Source organism: Physcomitrium patens, chromosome 6 (genome assembly GCF_059467195.1).
Source record: "Physcomitrium patens ecotype Gransden chromosome 6, ASM5946719v1, whole genome shotgun sequence".
NCBI lineage: Eukaryota > Viridiplantae > Streptophyta > Bryopsida > Funariales > Funariaceae > Physcomitrium > Physcomitrium patens.
In genome coordinates this window covers 20,537,393-20,552,568 of record NC_143415.1, presented here as the reverse complement: position 1 = coordinate 20,552,568, position 15,176 = coordinate 20,537,393, and the positions used below count along the sequence as shown (strand labels likewise).

Below are 15,176 nucleotides of genomic sequence, written 5' to 3'. Positions count from 1 at the left end.
ACTTCTCCCGCCATTCCCTCCTCCTCCTCCTCCTTTTTTCCCTCCTTTTTCCTTCCTACCTTTTCGCTCTTCAATGTTCCATTCAACGTTCCTTCATCTTTGTTGTTGGTCTATGGCCATGTCCTCCCATTGCGGTTTCTCCAACGGATTACCACCTCGCTTGGTGTAGTGATCGGGAGGAGCGTGTTTCGATTACAGTTCCCCCGCCTCTTTCTCCCGCTCTGGCCAGTGCCCTAGTTGGTAGAGCATGCGATTCTCTGTGATTTCGCTCGCCTTTTATTACTTGTGTGGCGTTGTCACGGAAGGGTGGAGGTCGGAGTGAGTGTTGTAGGTGAGCAGCCCTCGCGTGGTGTTTGGTTTGGAAATGGACGTCGAATGTGTAGTGCGAGCTCTTTGCAAAGGCCTCTTGGTTTGTGATACGCGGTTGAGTGAGGGAAATAATAATAGGGGGTGCGGGCAGAATAGTGCGGGCTACATAGAATAATGGCAGTTGCTGTATTTTGAGGATGTGCTGTCTGGAGTGATGGAGTGGGAGTGTGTTCGACTGCTGGAATGTGCAATGCGCATGCTGGATTGTGGAGTGGAGTGCAGTGGAGTGAGGGGAGGTGCTAGTAGACTAGTTGTGTGCTGTGCTGTTGGATGTTATCATCGGCAGTGAGAAGGGTCACCGTTTTCCTTGAATCTCATTTTGTGATGTGTTAGGGTCATCGATTTTCTCATTTTTCGATATTGTTATTGCCATTTTCTCTGCAGGCGTTGTATCTTTTCCGACTCTCGGTTGGTTTCATTGTAATAACGCGCCAGAGGGCTGGAGACTGCAGAATTGTCAACATCACGATGAGCGGGCTTGTTAGGGGCCGACCTGTGAGAAGAGATGGTAGCGGAACTGATACCGTTGCCAAATCCGGGGCGAAAGAGACTCTAGCCATTGTGGATTTAGATGATGTGCCAGATGAAGCCTTTGCTGCGTCTGACGCGAAACGGAAGAAGACGCCTTCCAGGACTTCCGCGAAAAAACAGAAAGTTTCGGCAGGGGTGGGAGGTTCGAAGAAAAAACAAGCTCCTAAAGTGCCTAATGTAGCGAAAACCGTTGGTGAAGAAGAGGACGAAGACTCGAGTATGCTTTGCGATGATGGTGATGATGCCGCAGCTGCAGAAGAAGTGGTGGGTGCTGAATTGGACAAAGACGACGTTGATTGTTCCTTCATAGAGAGCAGTCGAATACCTTCTCATGTAGCAAAAAAAGATTATCCTCATCGATATGCAGATAGTTTACAGGTATGAATTCTCGCTTTGTTGAGCAGCGTTGATACTGTTGCTGTCAAAAAAATCAGAGGGCAATTAGGGCATTTTAACTTTGTTTGCAACAGGGCATCTAAGCTTCTTACAAAGATGCCTGTGAAACTCACAAGTTGTTGAGTGCATGACATAGCATTAATTTGCTTTAATGTTCGCAGGCGGATGGCAACAAATCAAAGAGATACAGGTTAGTTGCTCTCACTGTAATCCTTCAATCTCCCTATGCCCTCGGTCCTTGGAGATTCTGTTTAAATACTTTGCTTCCAGCAAACCGGTCGAGCTAGCTAATGTCGAGCGCGATGAATTTGAATGTGACCTGCTGGAACTTTCAGTACTTCGGCTCCGTCGTTAATACATTTGTACTATTTGAAGGATTTGAACCTAATTGCCTTTTATCATTTGCAACTTCATTTTTATTTTTGATGCTTATTTCTTGAAGACTGAGATCAGGACGCAGACTGTGGAAGAGCAACCGCTTGCTGTAATCGCACATTACCGGCAGGCTGAGGTGGAGGGGAAACTGTATAAGCTAGGCGATTGTGTCCACGTTCATGTTAGTTTCTTCCTGATCCTCTCTCTTCTCAGTTTGGGGGTAAACCTCATTGTAAAAGGGATCCCATCTCCACCGACCTTCATGCACCATCCTTATATACATCACGACACACTTCTCATGTGCATTGTGATCGAAGAATAGTTCTTGGCTGCATTGTCCTATTGCTGAACTTGGTGTCGCCAAGGATGTCGTGGTGACTACATCTGTGGTGCCAGAAATCTTATCAACACTTCATTCAATGGTGTGAATGGCGCAAGGTGTTCTGTATTTCTCGCTATGCCTGCGGTATGACAAACCTATATCAATTTTTGACGATAATGACTTGTTTTGGCACGTGGGCAGTCTGGCTTGGAGGACCCCTTCATAGGAAGAATTACCGAGTTCTATGAGAAGGAAGATAAGTCTCCATGGTTTCATGCGCAGTGGTTCTTCAGATCGTATGACACCGTAAGTTGCAAATGGATGCTTGCCTGAGCTGGTGGTCTTCTGCGTAGTGAGTCTGGTGTATTCGAGCAAAGTTTCATACCTCATGTTTTCGTCAGATAGTTTATTGCACTCACATATTGTGGCGGTCATATGTCACAGTTGATGGGTAAAGAAGGCCGGAATCACGACCCGAAGAAAATCTACTATTCTGAAGTGGCGGATGAAAACGAACTGCATGTGATTGTGGGGAAAGTATCTGTTATTAGAATTGCCTCAAAGGTAGGCCGCACGATGATGACGCTTACTCACCCGACTACCTATGTTGGCACCCTGCTCTGATATGAACGGTTGCATTGATGTTATGCGGATTTTTTTGGTGGTTCTGTTTCAAGCTTGAAGACCAAATGTCGGCGGATGCAGAGAATTTGCGTCAGGTTTCTTACTCACATCAAAGTCCGTGGTTGCGTGATAGCGTGCGGCTAGTGGTAGCGTGTTCCAGGAACTCGAGTTCAAATCTCATTGTTTTGCTTGCAATCTTGTGTGGTGGCAGGATCGATCCGACAGATCACCAATAAAGACTCCGGCCTGTGATTATTACTTTGATAAAGGATATATGTTTCAGTATGGGACTTTTTACACGCTCCCAAAAGATTTGCCTGGTCAGTGTTTGTGGTTTCTGTGTTTGAAGTGGTTGCCGTCGATTTCCGTCGATAATGAATTGGTGTATGTATTTAGTCCTTGGACATTTAGTAACCGTTTGGATTGAAGAAATGGTATATGGCGGTTTCATAGGACTGGCTTTTAATCAAATGTTGTTTCTATTAGTGTACCGTTTGATTTGAACCTCATTTTCGCTGCAGAGCCCCCTGGACTAGCCCAAGCGGAGAACAAATTCCACATCACGGAAAACACTATTGCATCGAAGAGCGGGTCTAAGTCCACGGAATCGGATAATTCATGCAGCGACTCTAACGACAAGAAAGATTTCTATCTTCTTGATCTGTACTGTGGGTGTGGTGCCATGTCGACTGGAATATGTCTAGGGATGAACCTAGCAGGCATTAATCTTGTTACGGTACGTCACCTTCATGTGTTGCCTCTCTCTATAGTATCTTCTTCCTTATGCAGCCATTTTAATGCATGTCTTGATAGGAGATTGCCCCTTGTTTGCCTGCTATATACGTGCTGTACCTCAGTTTGTTTTTCCGTCCGGATTCCTTCTTTTCTTGATCGTTACTAGATGTGTGCAATTTTTAAGCTATTAGCTCTCTTCTGCAGAAATGGGCCGTGGACCTGAACGAGTTTGCATGTATGTCATTAAAGTATAATCACCCAGAAACCACTGTAAGTTATTATTCTTTGGCATTGTATGTTGTGCACCTGGGATTCATCACGAGTTGTACCTGGGTCTCTGCATATTTGATCTTAGTCATTTATTGTTAACAAATTGTGGTTGCTTCTAATGTTGATTTGGCTTTAAATATTTTGGACACAACTTTTAGAACTAAAGAACTCTTGAGCTCCTTTCCATTTGACTGTGACGAAGGTGTACCTATCTTAAATATTGCTGTCTGCAGGTCCGAAACGAAGCTGCTGAAGATTACCTGCAGTTGCTGAAAGAGTGGAAGAAATTGTGCGAGAAGTATCCGGTAGGATGTGTTGTGCAGGAGGACAGTGAAGAAGATGAAGATGGAGATGATGACCCGGCAGCAGGGGAGTATGAAGTGGAGCGACTTCTCGGAATACGGTGGGTTGGAGAAGTAAGCGAGAAAGACAAAGAGGTTATGGAGCAAGTGGATGACGTGGTGGATAATGAAGAGGTCCCAACTGCGAAGACTCCTAAAACCCCGAAGACCCCCAAGAAAGAAAAAATTGAGAAGGACGCTGAGGTTCCTCTAACCAAAGGTCTCGAGTTCAAGGTAAGCTCCTGTTCAGCATTTATTTTAACACGAGTTTTGAGACAGACGATAGTCCTTTTCCACTGCTACGTGTCGAGGTTTTTGGGTAGATTTTTTGCTGCAGTTATGGTAATGCTAGTATCTTGCGACTCTTTGGATGTGGTTCACCAGCAGTTACTGCATAATATTCTTCCAGAAAGTTATGCTTACAAAGTCGTGCTGCTTATATGTTTGGTGGTTCTTCAGGTCAGGTGGAAGGGTTATGCTCCTGAGGACGATACATGGGAACCAGCTGCAAGTTTGGAGTAATATTTCTTTACGTTAATCGTTTTATGGCATGGATAATACTGAAACGATGATGGTATAGGCCTGCAGAGTAGGCTAAGTGGATTAGAACCATGTCACGAACTGTGGCTGTATAATGTCCGCTGACTGTCTCTTCGCTGGGATGCATACAGTCACTGCCCAGAACGTGTGAAGGAGTTCGTATTAGAAGGGAGGAGACAAAAGCTACTTCCACTTCCTGTATGTTACCACACCTTATTTTTTTATGCGTTTGATGTTGATGAGTTTTTTGTGTTGAGTAGATTCCTGGAAGTTCTGATTAGGATTGGGAATGTGGGGTGTGGATTCTTAGAGTTCGTCCTGTGTATTGTATTGATGCCATCAATAGTTTGGACCGGTGTAACATTTGGAGTCACTTCAATTGCAGTTCATATTTGCTAATGTTGTTGCTTATTGAACTTTTTCCGTATTCTAGGGTGATTGTGATGTTATCTGTGGAGGCCCTCCTTGCCAAGGCGCCAGTGGATTCAACCGGTTTCGGAACAGAGTAGATCCTTTGGCAGATCCAAGGAACAAGCAGATGGTTGTGTATATGGACATCGTTGATTTCTTGCGTCCTAGATTTTTCATCATGGAAAACGTTGTTGATATTCTCAAGTTTTGTGATGGCATACTGGGGCGCTATGCTCTTGCAAGAGCTGTGGGAATGAATTACCAGGTATAGCTTAGCCCCACAGAGCATGATTCAAAATTCATCATGATGTGATATTTTTGCTTGTGAGGGTTACATGGAAGTTCTTCTGGGTCTTGAGATAGTGATTCGGATTCAGTTCTTGGTGTTAAGATGCTTGAAATGTTGACTTACCTCACATACAGACCAATACCGTTTCTTTTCATCCAAATTTTATTGGAGCTCAATCTTGTTGTTCATGGGTTTCTGAACTTTGTGCAGTCAAAAGTTGGCATCATGGTCGCTGGGTGCTACGGAATGCCTCAATTTAGAGCGCGATGCTTTTTGTGGGGAGCGGCTAGTGACGAGGTCAGCCTTGTCATGCTATCTTTCCCTATTACTCTCTTTTGAAATGCTTTTGAACATTACCTATTCAAAATATATACCTATTTTCTATGAAAAAGTGTTTACATTAATATGGATATTTCAGTTCATGATCTGAAATTTGAGATGTTAAATGATACCTTGGGATGTAGCTTGTGTTTTGTCAGTAAAGTTAGACATCAGAAAAGTGTTCTCATAATTGTTGAAATGAATAATGCATTTGATTGCAGATACTTCCGCCCTATCCAATGCCCACACATAAGGTTATCGTACGTGGTGGTTTCCCACAGAAATGGGAGGTAAGGATCTCATTGACGCTAGTTTTACTTGCGGTGCAGATTCTTTCGGTTTAGATGACAATTGACTTTAGCTTTTCCCGCTGAAGTTGTGATCGTTCAATGTTGTTTTTTCTTTTTTTTTTGACGCAGAGATGTTTAGTTGCTTATGAAGAGAACAAGCAACCTGAATGGTTACAGCTACCTCTTGTGCTCAAGGATGCACTTTCTGATCTTCCTGCTGTAAGCATTTCCTTGTCCAAAACCTTTTTGCATAGACGTGGAGCTGAACGTGTTATTCGAAATCACATGCAATGGTTTTTTGGGTGAAATAATTGTATTTTTTTGCTGTAGGTTGGGAATGATCAAAGCAAAGATGACATTTCATACGACGAGGAGCCGCAATGTGATTTTCAACACTTCCTGCGCTTACCAAAGAAAGGTATCTGACGTTGCTATATTTTGAGCACTTAGTATGCAAATAGTTCAATAGTTGCTGATTATGCAGATGATGAAAACTTCAATTACTGATTATTCTAGAAGAATTGCATTGAAGAAACTCGATTTCATGTTCGGATGAGTGCAGGAACTGGTGGTCTAGGCAGTCTTGGTCCACAACAAAAGAAAAAAGCTATCCTTCCAGATCATCGACCTCTTTGCTTGAATGCAGATGACTATGAACGCGTGAAACAAATCCCGAAAAAAAAGGTATGTTCATTTATCGTTAGTAAGCTAAATCTCTGATTCTTATCCCCTACTTTTGTTACACCTGCCAGCTCTTGCTTCTTAAGCAGTTGTTTTCAACTAACTACTTTTAGAACAGAACAACACTGGTGGAGCAATATCAGAAGTACACGGAATGTTATTCTTTAAGCATGAAAACTTGCATGATTAACGACGTTGTCTGGCAGGGAGCGAATTTTAGAGATTTGAAGGGCATAATCATTAAAGCGGATGGAGTGACTGTGGATGTGGTCAGGGAGCCGCGCGAACTTCTGAAATCGGGCAAGCCCTTGGTATGTAATCCGCACATTTGTGTGGTTTCAGGATCGATGAATTTTGAGTTCATTGCTACCTTTTTAACGTGACGTATCTGCTTGGATTATCTTCTGCGTGAGCTACTAATCTCTGCATTCGACATGCAGGTGCCAGACTATGCTATTAGTTTCATACGTGGACGCTCTTTCAAGTATGCCTTTTTAACTTATCTGGGGATATTTTCAAAGTTTTCAAGTATTTTGGTGAAGTATATTTTTTTGTTGTTGTTCGTCTCCTCCTCCTTTTCCTCCTCCCAGTCATTTACTTCTATCTCCGATCACGGGAAGGTTGGAATCTGACTTCTTATTGCTGATTTTGCAGACCCTTCGGAAGATTGTGGTGGGATGAGACAGTTCCAACCGTTGTTACACGAGCAGAGCCTCATAATCAGGTGCTACCATGGATTCTGTGAATAGACCAGTTTTAGGATGTCTTTGTCAACCCCACAGATTTGTGACTGGCCAAATTTGAAGACTTCTAACCTCGCAACGACAACTTGAAACTAAATCCGTTCGTCTGTCTAAGAACTATCTTTAACGATCTCTTATATATTGATTGCAGATCATTCTTCATCCTGAGCAGGATCGCGTGCTGACTATCAGAGAGAATGCCCGACTACAAGGATTTTCTGACTACTACAAGTTATTTGGTCCAATCAAGCAACGGTATGTCTGGCTTCCATCTCTTGTTCACAAATCATGTTCAATGCTGTTTTGTTTTGAAGATGCCCTTAACATGCGTTATGACCGGGGGGTTGCCAGATACATGCAAGTAGGCAATGCAGTTGCGGTGCCTGTTGCAACAGCTCTTGGATACGTCCTTGGACAGTCTTTTCTCCGTAAGGTCTCACATCAACAAGAAACGCTGGAGCTTCCTCGCCACTTTCCTTATTGCTTGACGATCGACCCGTGAGCTTCGCACGAGAAAAAGACCCCAAACGATTAATCAGTGGGATGGATTGCCGTGGGGGTTGCTCTCAGCCCCTCAGCCTCACTACTCACTCTGACCAATTTAACTCAGGGTTGCATTCGAGAGTAGTGCAGTGGTAATAACCTCTCTGCAGGTGGGCACAGCAGCCAAGAAAAGATGGACCTACGCGCTGTCACACTGGGTAATGCTCACCTGGTAGCAATTGAGGTTTAGGCAATGAGAGGGTGGGACCCTGACACTTGGGTGGAGTAGCTGTTAACTTCGACACTCCATCATGTATTCAGCAGAAGAATCAAACTGCAGTTAGTCATTTCTAGAGCTGACAACGGGCTATGTGGAAATCTGCCAAACTGTGTCTCGACCTTGCAACAATTATTACGTTAGTTACTCTAGAGTTGAGTTAAAACGAATGTGCCCATAACGTGACCAGTATTATGATTATCATAAAAGGATGCATTATTTGTATTGAAAGTGTCTCATTTGTCGAAACTTCACACGCTGCAGGTTATGTTGGCTCCTAACACTAAAATGCTTTCGACGCATCTGTAATAACCGGTCGGGCTGAGGTTGCTTGCTGCCCCGAGCCCAAGGGAATTTGGGCCAAAACCATCTCGCCTACCTTCTTTCTGTTTTTTTGTGTTTTCTTACAATTCAGGTTTATACTTTCATTCCTGTTTTTTATACAACTTTTGTCAATACCCATGTATGTCCGTAACAAAGGACATTGCTATGGAAGTTACGGCACTCTATCATTAGTATACATCATTACTAAATAAATACTGCTAAATCAAATAAAGATTTGGTTGAATTGTGAACTGTGTACATGCCAGTAATTGCTAATTGTGGTTGATGTTTGTCGTAGAGCTGATACAAGAAACAAACATGCTTGTGTAGCAACAGATAATTCATTTAGCTAATTCTCCTTGTTAGTATTAAGTGTGAAACAGATAATGCGAATTTATTTGTTGTCCCACTTGGAAATAGCAGTTGTGCTAGATTAATGTGAAAATAGATCATTTAAAAGTATTGTCAAGAAAAATACTCAACTTTTGGTAGCATACTATAAAGAAGTTTGATAGTTGTAAGAACTTAAAAGTACTTATAAAAAGAAATTTAACTAACCCACAAGAATGAGACTCACAAGAATTTAATTCAAAAAATTATGCATTCCATAATTTATAAATGTTAACTTGTAAGCATGAGTTTTGGTATTTGGATTTAATTTGCTTAAATAGGGCAATTTAGTAATTTAAGTATACTACATGAGGTTATAGGTTTTAGGATTAGAATTTAAGTAATTTTTGAATTCAAGTATAAGTTCACTAATTCAAGTAAATTATAAAGACCAATTTTGTAAACAAATTTTTACTTTTTTATTCTAAAATTATTTTATTCCTAAATATTAACTACATATACTAAGGTGTATTTTATGTTCTTTACATATATATATTTTTAAAATATTTTATTTATGATTAGTCCTATTACCTTGTATATTTTCAATTCAAGAATAAAAAAACATGCCAATTTTAAAAAATCCAAATTTAAATTATTTATTTGAATGTACTTGTTTTTTTAATATTTTACTACAATTTTAGAACATTAATAAAATTTAAAATATTTTACAGTTCCATTTTAATATAAATATTTTGTTACTATAAGAGGTTTTTTCATAATTACTTTGATAAATATAATTTTGTAGATTTTAAACTAAAAGAACTTAAATTTGTTCTACTATGTTCATTAAAATTGAGTTTTATTTTGATTTTTTATATGTACTTAAAATTACTGAAAACCTCAAAAAATTATTCATTTTAGTTTACAAAATTCTTATATTGACTTAGTAAAAAAGTAAACTAAAAAAGAAAACTAATTAACCATGATTTGATTGTCTACATTAAATTAAGTTTTTCAATATTGTACTCAATTAATTGCATTAAAATTTATAATTTGATTTTTCTTTTCTCTATAATGAGGCAAAAGGTATCTACTTTAAAGCAAAAAAAATGTTCTTAATGCTTTAAATTTAGTAGAACATCTGTTTACAAGTCATTTTATCACAAATACCAATCTCATACAACTTCTGTTATCTTCTATCATATCAAGTGAAATTTTCAATACTGATTGTTTTTAAACTATAGTTGTAATAAAAACACATTGAAGATATTTAGATAATTCAATTGTGATAAACTAGTTTTTATCACAATTGAATCATCCAAAAAGCATCAAGGTATTTTGTTTTGTTGTTGTAAGAGTTTGAAGAAGCAAATTTTTCAACACCAATTGTAAAACAATCTATAATGGAAGGGTGAATTACAGGTTGTTTTACATTCTAATGGTGAACTTCTCTGTTGCACATTCAATTAATAAAAATTTGGCAGCATCAACCCACCTCTATCTTCCACGATTGAGAAAAATATCATCTTACTTAAGTCTCATGTCAGAGTTCAAAACCATAAAAAAAACGAGCACAGAAAGCAAAACCAACCACCCATTTCTTTAAGAAAACTAAAATTCTCATAATCCCTTCATGCAAGACAACCGAAGTGCTCTTCTATAAAGTATGTTACCGACCCCTTACCGACAAGAAAAAACAATCAAACAAACAGGCCCAGTTGCAAATGTTTCCTTTCTATTCAAGGTGTGCAAAAAAAGCGAGACAGATTCACATGCTCTCCGACTCCGAAATCCTCGCCTCAGCTCGGCACTCGCACCTTCCCAAGCCGTGACTTCATATTCGAATGCCGAAGCATATCCTCAGCTTCACCACATTATATGTGCAAAACGATCACAAACTCAACACTGACTGCAAATTAGTTCACTGAACCAAAAAAAACCAAAAACACTCACAGCGCTGAGTGACTGTCATGTCATAGATACTAGTTACGGCTTACAACAGAGGCAAGCTCGCGAACAGGCTGCCAACAAACAAACAGTACACACACACGCTGCACATTCACAGACACAGCACAAACAAACAAACAAACCCACAAAGCGATACCCCCCTGAAAAAGCTATCGACAAATCCGAACCGAACCGAACCGCCCAGAAACAAACCCCTTACTACACCGAAAAACACCAACCATCTCCGTTTCAGAGACGCACCACGACTGCAACAAAAACACACTTACAAACTCACAAATCTCTGAAGGGCCAGCACAATGAATGAAGGGGGACAAAGGGCATGAATAAATGAGATCACAAAAACTGTGAACCTCCGCACCACAACCGCACCTTCAAAAAGCAAGCTTGGTCATGTACATGGCATAGCTGACTCCAGTCAGTCAGCAACAAATTTCTATTTATATATATGTATATATAAGTATATTACCGCCCCCTGATCGAGCTCTAAACTGAGTAGTGGCATAATCTGGTGACGAGGAAAGCAGAGGAGGATGAGTTTGGAATCCACCACCAATTTCCAATGTAAGAATCTGACCATCAAACTTTACAATCAACTTCTATTGTAGTAGTAGAAGGCTTCAACCATTTGGTGCAACATCACCCTTACACACTTATGTGCAACTTTACAAAGGGTGGTTGGGGCCTCATTCTCCTTACTCAAATTTTATTATATATTCATATATATAGGGAATTATTAAATTGACCTAGTCATCATTGTTGGTTGAGGATCCAACTATTTTTTCATTGGTTTTTTATCAATGAAGATTTGGTATTGGATAATTTTTTGATGATGGTTAGGATGGGTGGATCAATTTAGTAAATTTTTGGGCCAATAAAGTAATACTCTATCTATAATATATAATGAAATGTTAAATAGACCTAGGCTTTTATTAAATTGATCCACCCATCATGACAAAAAGAATAACATCTAGATTCATTTCTCCATTATTGGATCCAAAACCAATTAAAACCAACCACATTCATCATGATTACTATATTCTTCATTATAAATAGATAAATTTAGTAAAAATCTAAGTCTATTTAATATTCTCATATATATATTATATAATTCAAAAGATATAATTATGTGTGTATATTGATATATATATATATATATATATATATATATTAAATAGATTTAAATTTTACTAAATTGATCTACACATCCTAACTATCATGAAAAAAAAAAATGACATTTAGATTCATTTTTCTACTATTGGATCTACATCCAATGGAAATCAACCACATTTATCATGATTATTATATTCTTTATTAAAAACAGATCTATTTAATAAAAACATGGATCTATTTAATATCTATCTATCTATCTATCTATCTATCTATCTATTTGTCTGCAATTTAGTCAAAATATTAAAGTCTGTTTGTATGATTATTCTCCACCTTAAAAATACATTCTTCATTCTTGTGGGTGAATGTTTAGGTAAACCAATTGTCTATTGTGATGTCATTTATTCATTCATTTTCTTTGGAGATGATGTCAATAATATGGCACAGTTGACGAAAAGAGAAAGAAGTCTATTGGAGTTATCAAGGACATATATATTTATCCCAATAATTATTTATATGATTAGGTAGAAGTAGATAAATATAAATTAATTTTATAAAGTCTTCTAGAGAAGCTTTCTAGAAGCTTTATAGATGCGGTTTTGACTTTAGATGTATTTGTAGGATAGAAACTTGGCCAATAAGTTAACCACGTGTTGATAGCTTGTGGAATAAGTTAACTTTGTGTAGTAGCTTGTGGAACAAACTAACTATGTAGCACATACATAGATAACTTGCTTTGCAAGTTAAGACATGTGGTTAGCAAATTCAACACATGTTGGAGGTTCTATAGAATATTGCCATATAACTTTTAGTTAGAGAGTATATAAGGAAGCAAGAGTGAAGCCTTCTTCACTCTTGTCAATGCTATTCTAGTCTTTAGTCTTATTTCAAGACTTTTTAGTCTTCTTGTTTTTGGCAATAGCCATTCTAATTCAATATTATATCATCTTTGAGTGACTTTCTAGCTCTTTTCAGTGATACAAGAGTGTATTGAGGATTTTTTTTTCTTTGAGATTTATGTCCTTGACAGTTTAATAAAAGTGCTAACATATTGTTTCTATCTTGTTTTAGAAGAGAATGGATTAACTTACTTCTATAGCTATATTTTGAAGGTTGTAGATTATCCACCTTTAAACAAAAAATCTTATTTTCTAACATTGATCTTTTCTTTAAAGAGAGTGGATTATCCCTCTTTGTGGAAATTTTTATTAAAGATTGCAGATTACCTTCTAATTTAACTTTTTGGATTTGTTTGAGTTGTCTATAGAAAGAAAGATTATGGATGCTACCCCTAATGGAAGTGAAAATAGATTTACAACTATTGCGGATCTTCACGAGCTTGTCAATATTCTAAGGGTAGAAATTTCACACATCACCAACGTCAACCATGGGAGCACTAATTCTATACCTATGGAAGAAGTCCAGAGTCTACATCAAGAAGTTTTGTAATTGAGGAAAACAAGTTAGTCAGCCTCACAACCAAATTCAAAGAGTATTGCTTCTACAAGCTGAAGAGAGGCAAGAATTAGTATGCCCGAGAAGTTTGATGGAACAAGATCAAAATTTTGAGGGTTTTTACAATAGTAGAAGCTCTATTTAAGATTACACCTTTTCCAATATGTAGATGGATTTACTCAAGTCGGCTTCATAGGTGCAGTTCTATCTAGAAGTGTCCTTTTTTGATTTACACCTTTGATGGAAAAGGATTCATAACTTCTTTATGATTTAAATTCATTCTAAGAAGTGTTTATGGTCACATTTGGAGAAAGTGATCAAGATCGAGAACAAGTAGTAGAGACAAAACTCTTATTTTTACAATACGGATTACAATTAGCTACTACACATGCTGCTGAATTCCAAAATCTTATTTGTGATGTGGACTAGAATGATAAAGCACTTATCAATCAATTTCGACATGGGTTGAAGGATAGTGCCAAAGATTTATTTTTAATAATACCAAAAGTAAAATATTTAAAATAATTTATTACTCAAGCCATTGCATGTGACAAGCGGTTATTTGAAAGACATCAAGAACAAAGTCTTGACTAAAGAGGAACGAGTCAAGTAATGGCGGCAACTCCCAAGTTTTTTGAAACATATTCATCAAGGTTGGAACTAATGAATATTGATACGATACGTTTTAAACCTCTTATAGAGCAAAAAAAGACTCAATGTCACCAAGAGGATTTGTGTTTATATTGTGGAGAAGCTAAGTACATTGCTCAACATTATCTAAAGAAGCAACACAATTACAAAATGAGGAGCATAATTACCAAAGAAGATAATTTGTTGAAAACCGAGTTTCTCTAACTACAATAGGGGCCGTGTGGCTAAAATCAGATACAACACTTAGTAAAGGTCCTATTCTCTCTTCAAATCCCTCACCTTATTTTACAATAGATATGTGTTTAGGACCTAAAAATCACAATGTCTTTGCCTTATTAGATTTAGGAGCCTCAGCCTATTTTATAAACAAAGATTTTGTCAAAAATCAAAAAACACCTTTAGTCAAGAAAATAAAACTTGTACATATAAAAGTCATAGATAGTCATTTGTTTTCTTCTAGAAATATTATTCATAAGACTATTTCTTTAGATGTAGCAATTAAAGATCATAATAGCATAGTAGTATTTAATGTAATAAGATCTTCCTCAAATTTGGTTATTTTAGGATTATCGTAGATAAAAAAAAATTATAAGTCTCAAATAGATTGGATTTCTTATAACCTTAACTTTTTTGGTAGTATAATCTAAGATTGAGCTAGTGAAGTAGAAGTATATAAGTCTAGTATATCTAAACTTTTATTGGTAGGAGCGAGAGCTTTCATGCATATTGCAAAAGAAGGATCATCTTTTGTTATATATACTATGTCTATTTCTAATGGTGGAAAAATATCAAGTGATATTCTTAATCAATATCAAGAATTCCAAGCTATTTTTGAAAAGAAAAATATAGATATTCTTCCAAAGCATTGATCTTATGATTATTCAATTAATTTGCAAGGAATTGCTCAATCACGATTTAGACCAATCTATAGCTTATTACAGAATGAGTTGGGTGCAGTAAGGGAGTATATTGATGAGAATTTGGCAAAGAACTTCATATGCCATTCTAGATCTTCAATGGGAGCTCCTATCTTATTTGTGAGGAAGAAAGAAGAATCTCTATGGATATGTGTGAATTATTGAGGACTCAATAAGATCACCATAAAAAATAGGTATCCTTTGCCTTTGATTTCAAGACTTCTTGATCAACTCAATCAAGCAAAGATCTATATGAAAATAGATCTATGAGGAGCATACAACTTAGTTCATATTAAAGAAGGAGATGAATGGAAGACTACTTTTTGAACTAGGTATGGACATTTTTAATATGATGTCATGTCTTTTAGACTCACGAATGCATTGATCGCTTTTCAACATCTTATAAATGATATTTTTTATGAATTT

The 15,176-nt window shown here is 37.7% G+C and overlaps 1 protein-coding gene across 1 annotated transcript; it reads left to right on the top strand.

The window, feature by feature from the left end:
• The first annotated feature begins 44 nt into the window (after window positions 1-44).
• On the top strand, window positions 45-8,229 carry LOC112283921 (DNA (cytosine-5)-methyltransferase 1). Its single transcript, XM_024523324.3, has 23 exons — window positions 45-331; window positions 754-1,278; window positions 1,458-1,486; window positions 1,750-1,852; window positions 2,195-2,299; window positions 2,438-2,557; window positions 2,829-2,937; window positions 3,139-3,353; window positions 3,557-3,622; window positions 3,856-4,197; window positions 4,423-4,481; window positions 4,635-4,701; window positions 4,937-5,179; window positions 5,414-5,500; window positions 5,746-5,814; window positions 5,944-6,033; window positions 6,145-6,232; window positions 6,377-6,498; window positions 6,702-6,806; window positions 6,936-6,979; window positions 7,150-7,219; window positions 7,390-7,493; window positions 7,590-8,229. The coding sequence occupies exons 2-23, from the start codon at window positions 838-840 to the stop codon at window positions 7,738-7,740; spliced, it is 2,829 nt and encodes a 942-aa protein (XP_024379092.1). The 5' UTR covers window positions 45-331; window positions 754-837; the 3' UTR covers window positions 7,741-8,229.
• The last annotated feature ends 6,947 nt before the right edge of the window (window positions 8,230-15,176 follow it).

Coding starts and splice junctions, on each gene's coding strand:
- LOC112283921 (XM_024523324.3), top strand. CDS start 838: ATGAGCGGGCTTGTTAGGGGCCGACCTGTGAGAAGAGATGGTAGCGGA. Junction 5,501..5,745: donor GGGGAGCGGCTAGTGACGAG/GTCAGCCTTGTC, acceptor ATTTGATTGCAG/ATACTTCCGCCCTATCCAAT. Junction 7,220..7,389: donor GAGCAGAGCCTCATAATCAG/GTGCTACCATGG, acceptor TATTGATTGCAG/ATCATTCTTCATCCTGAGCA.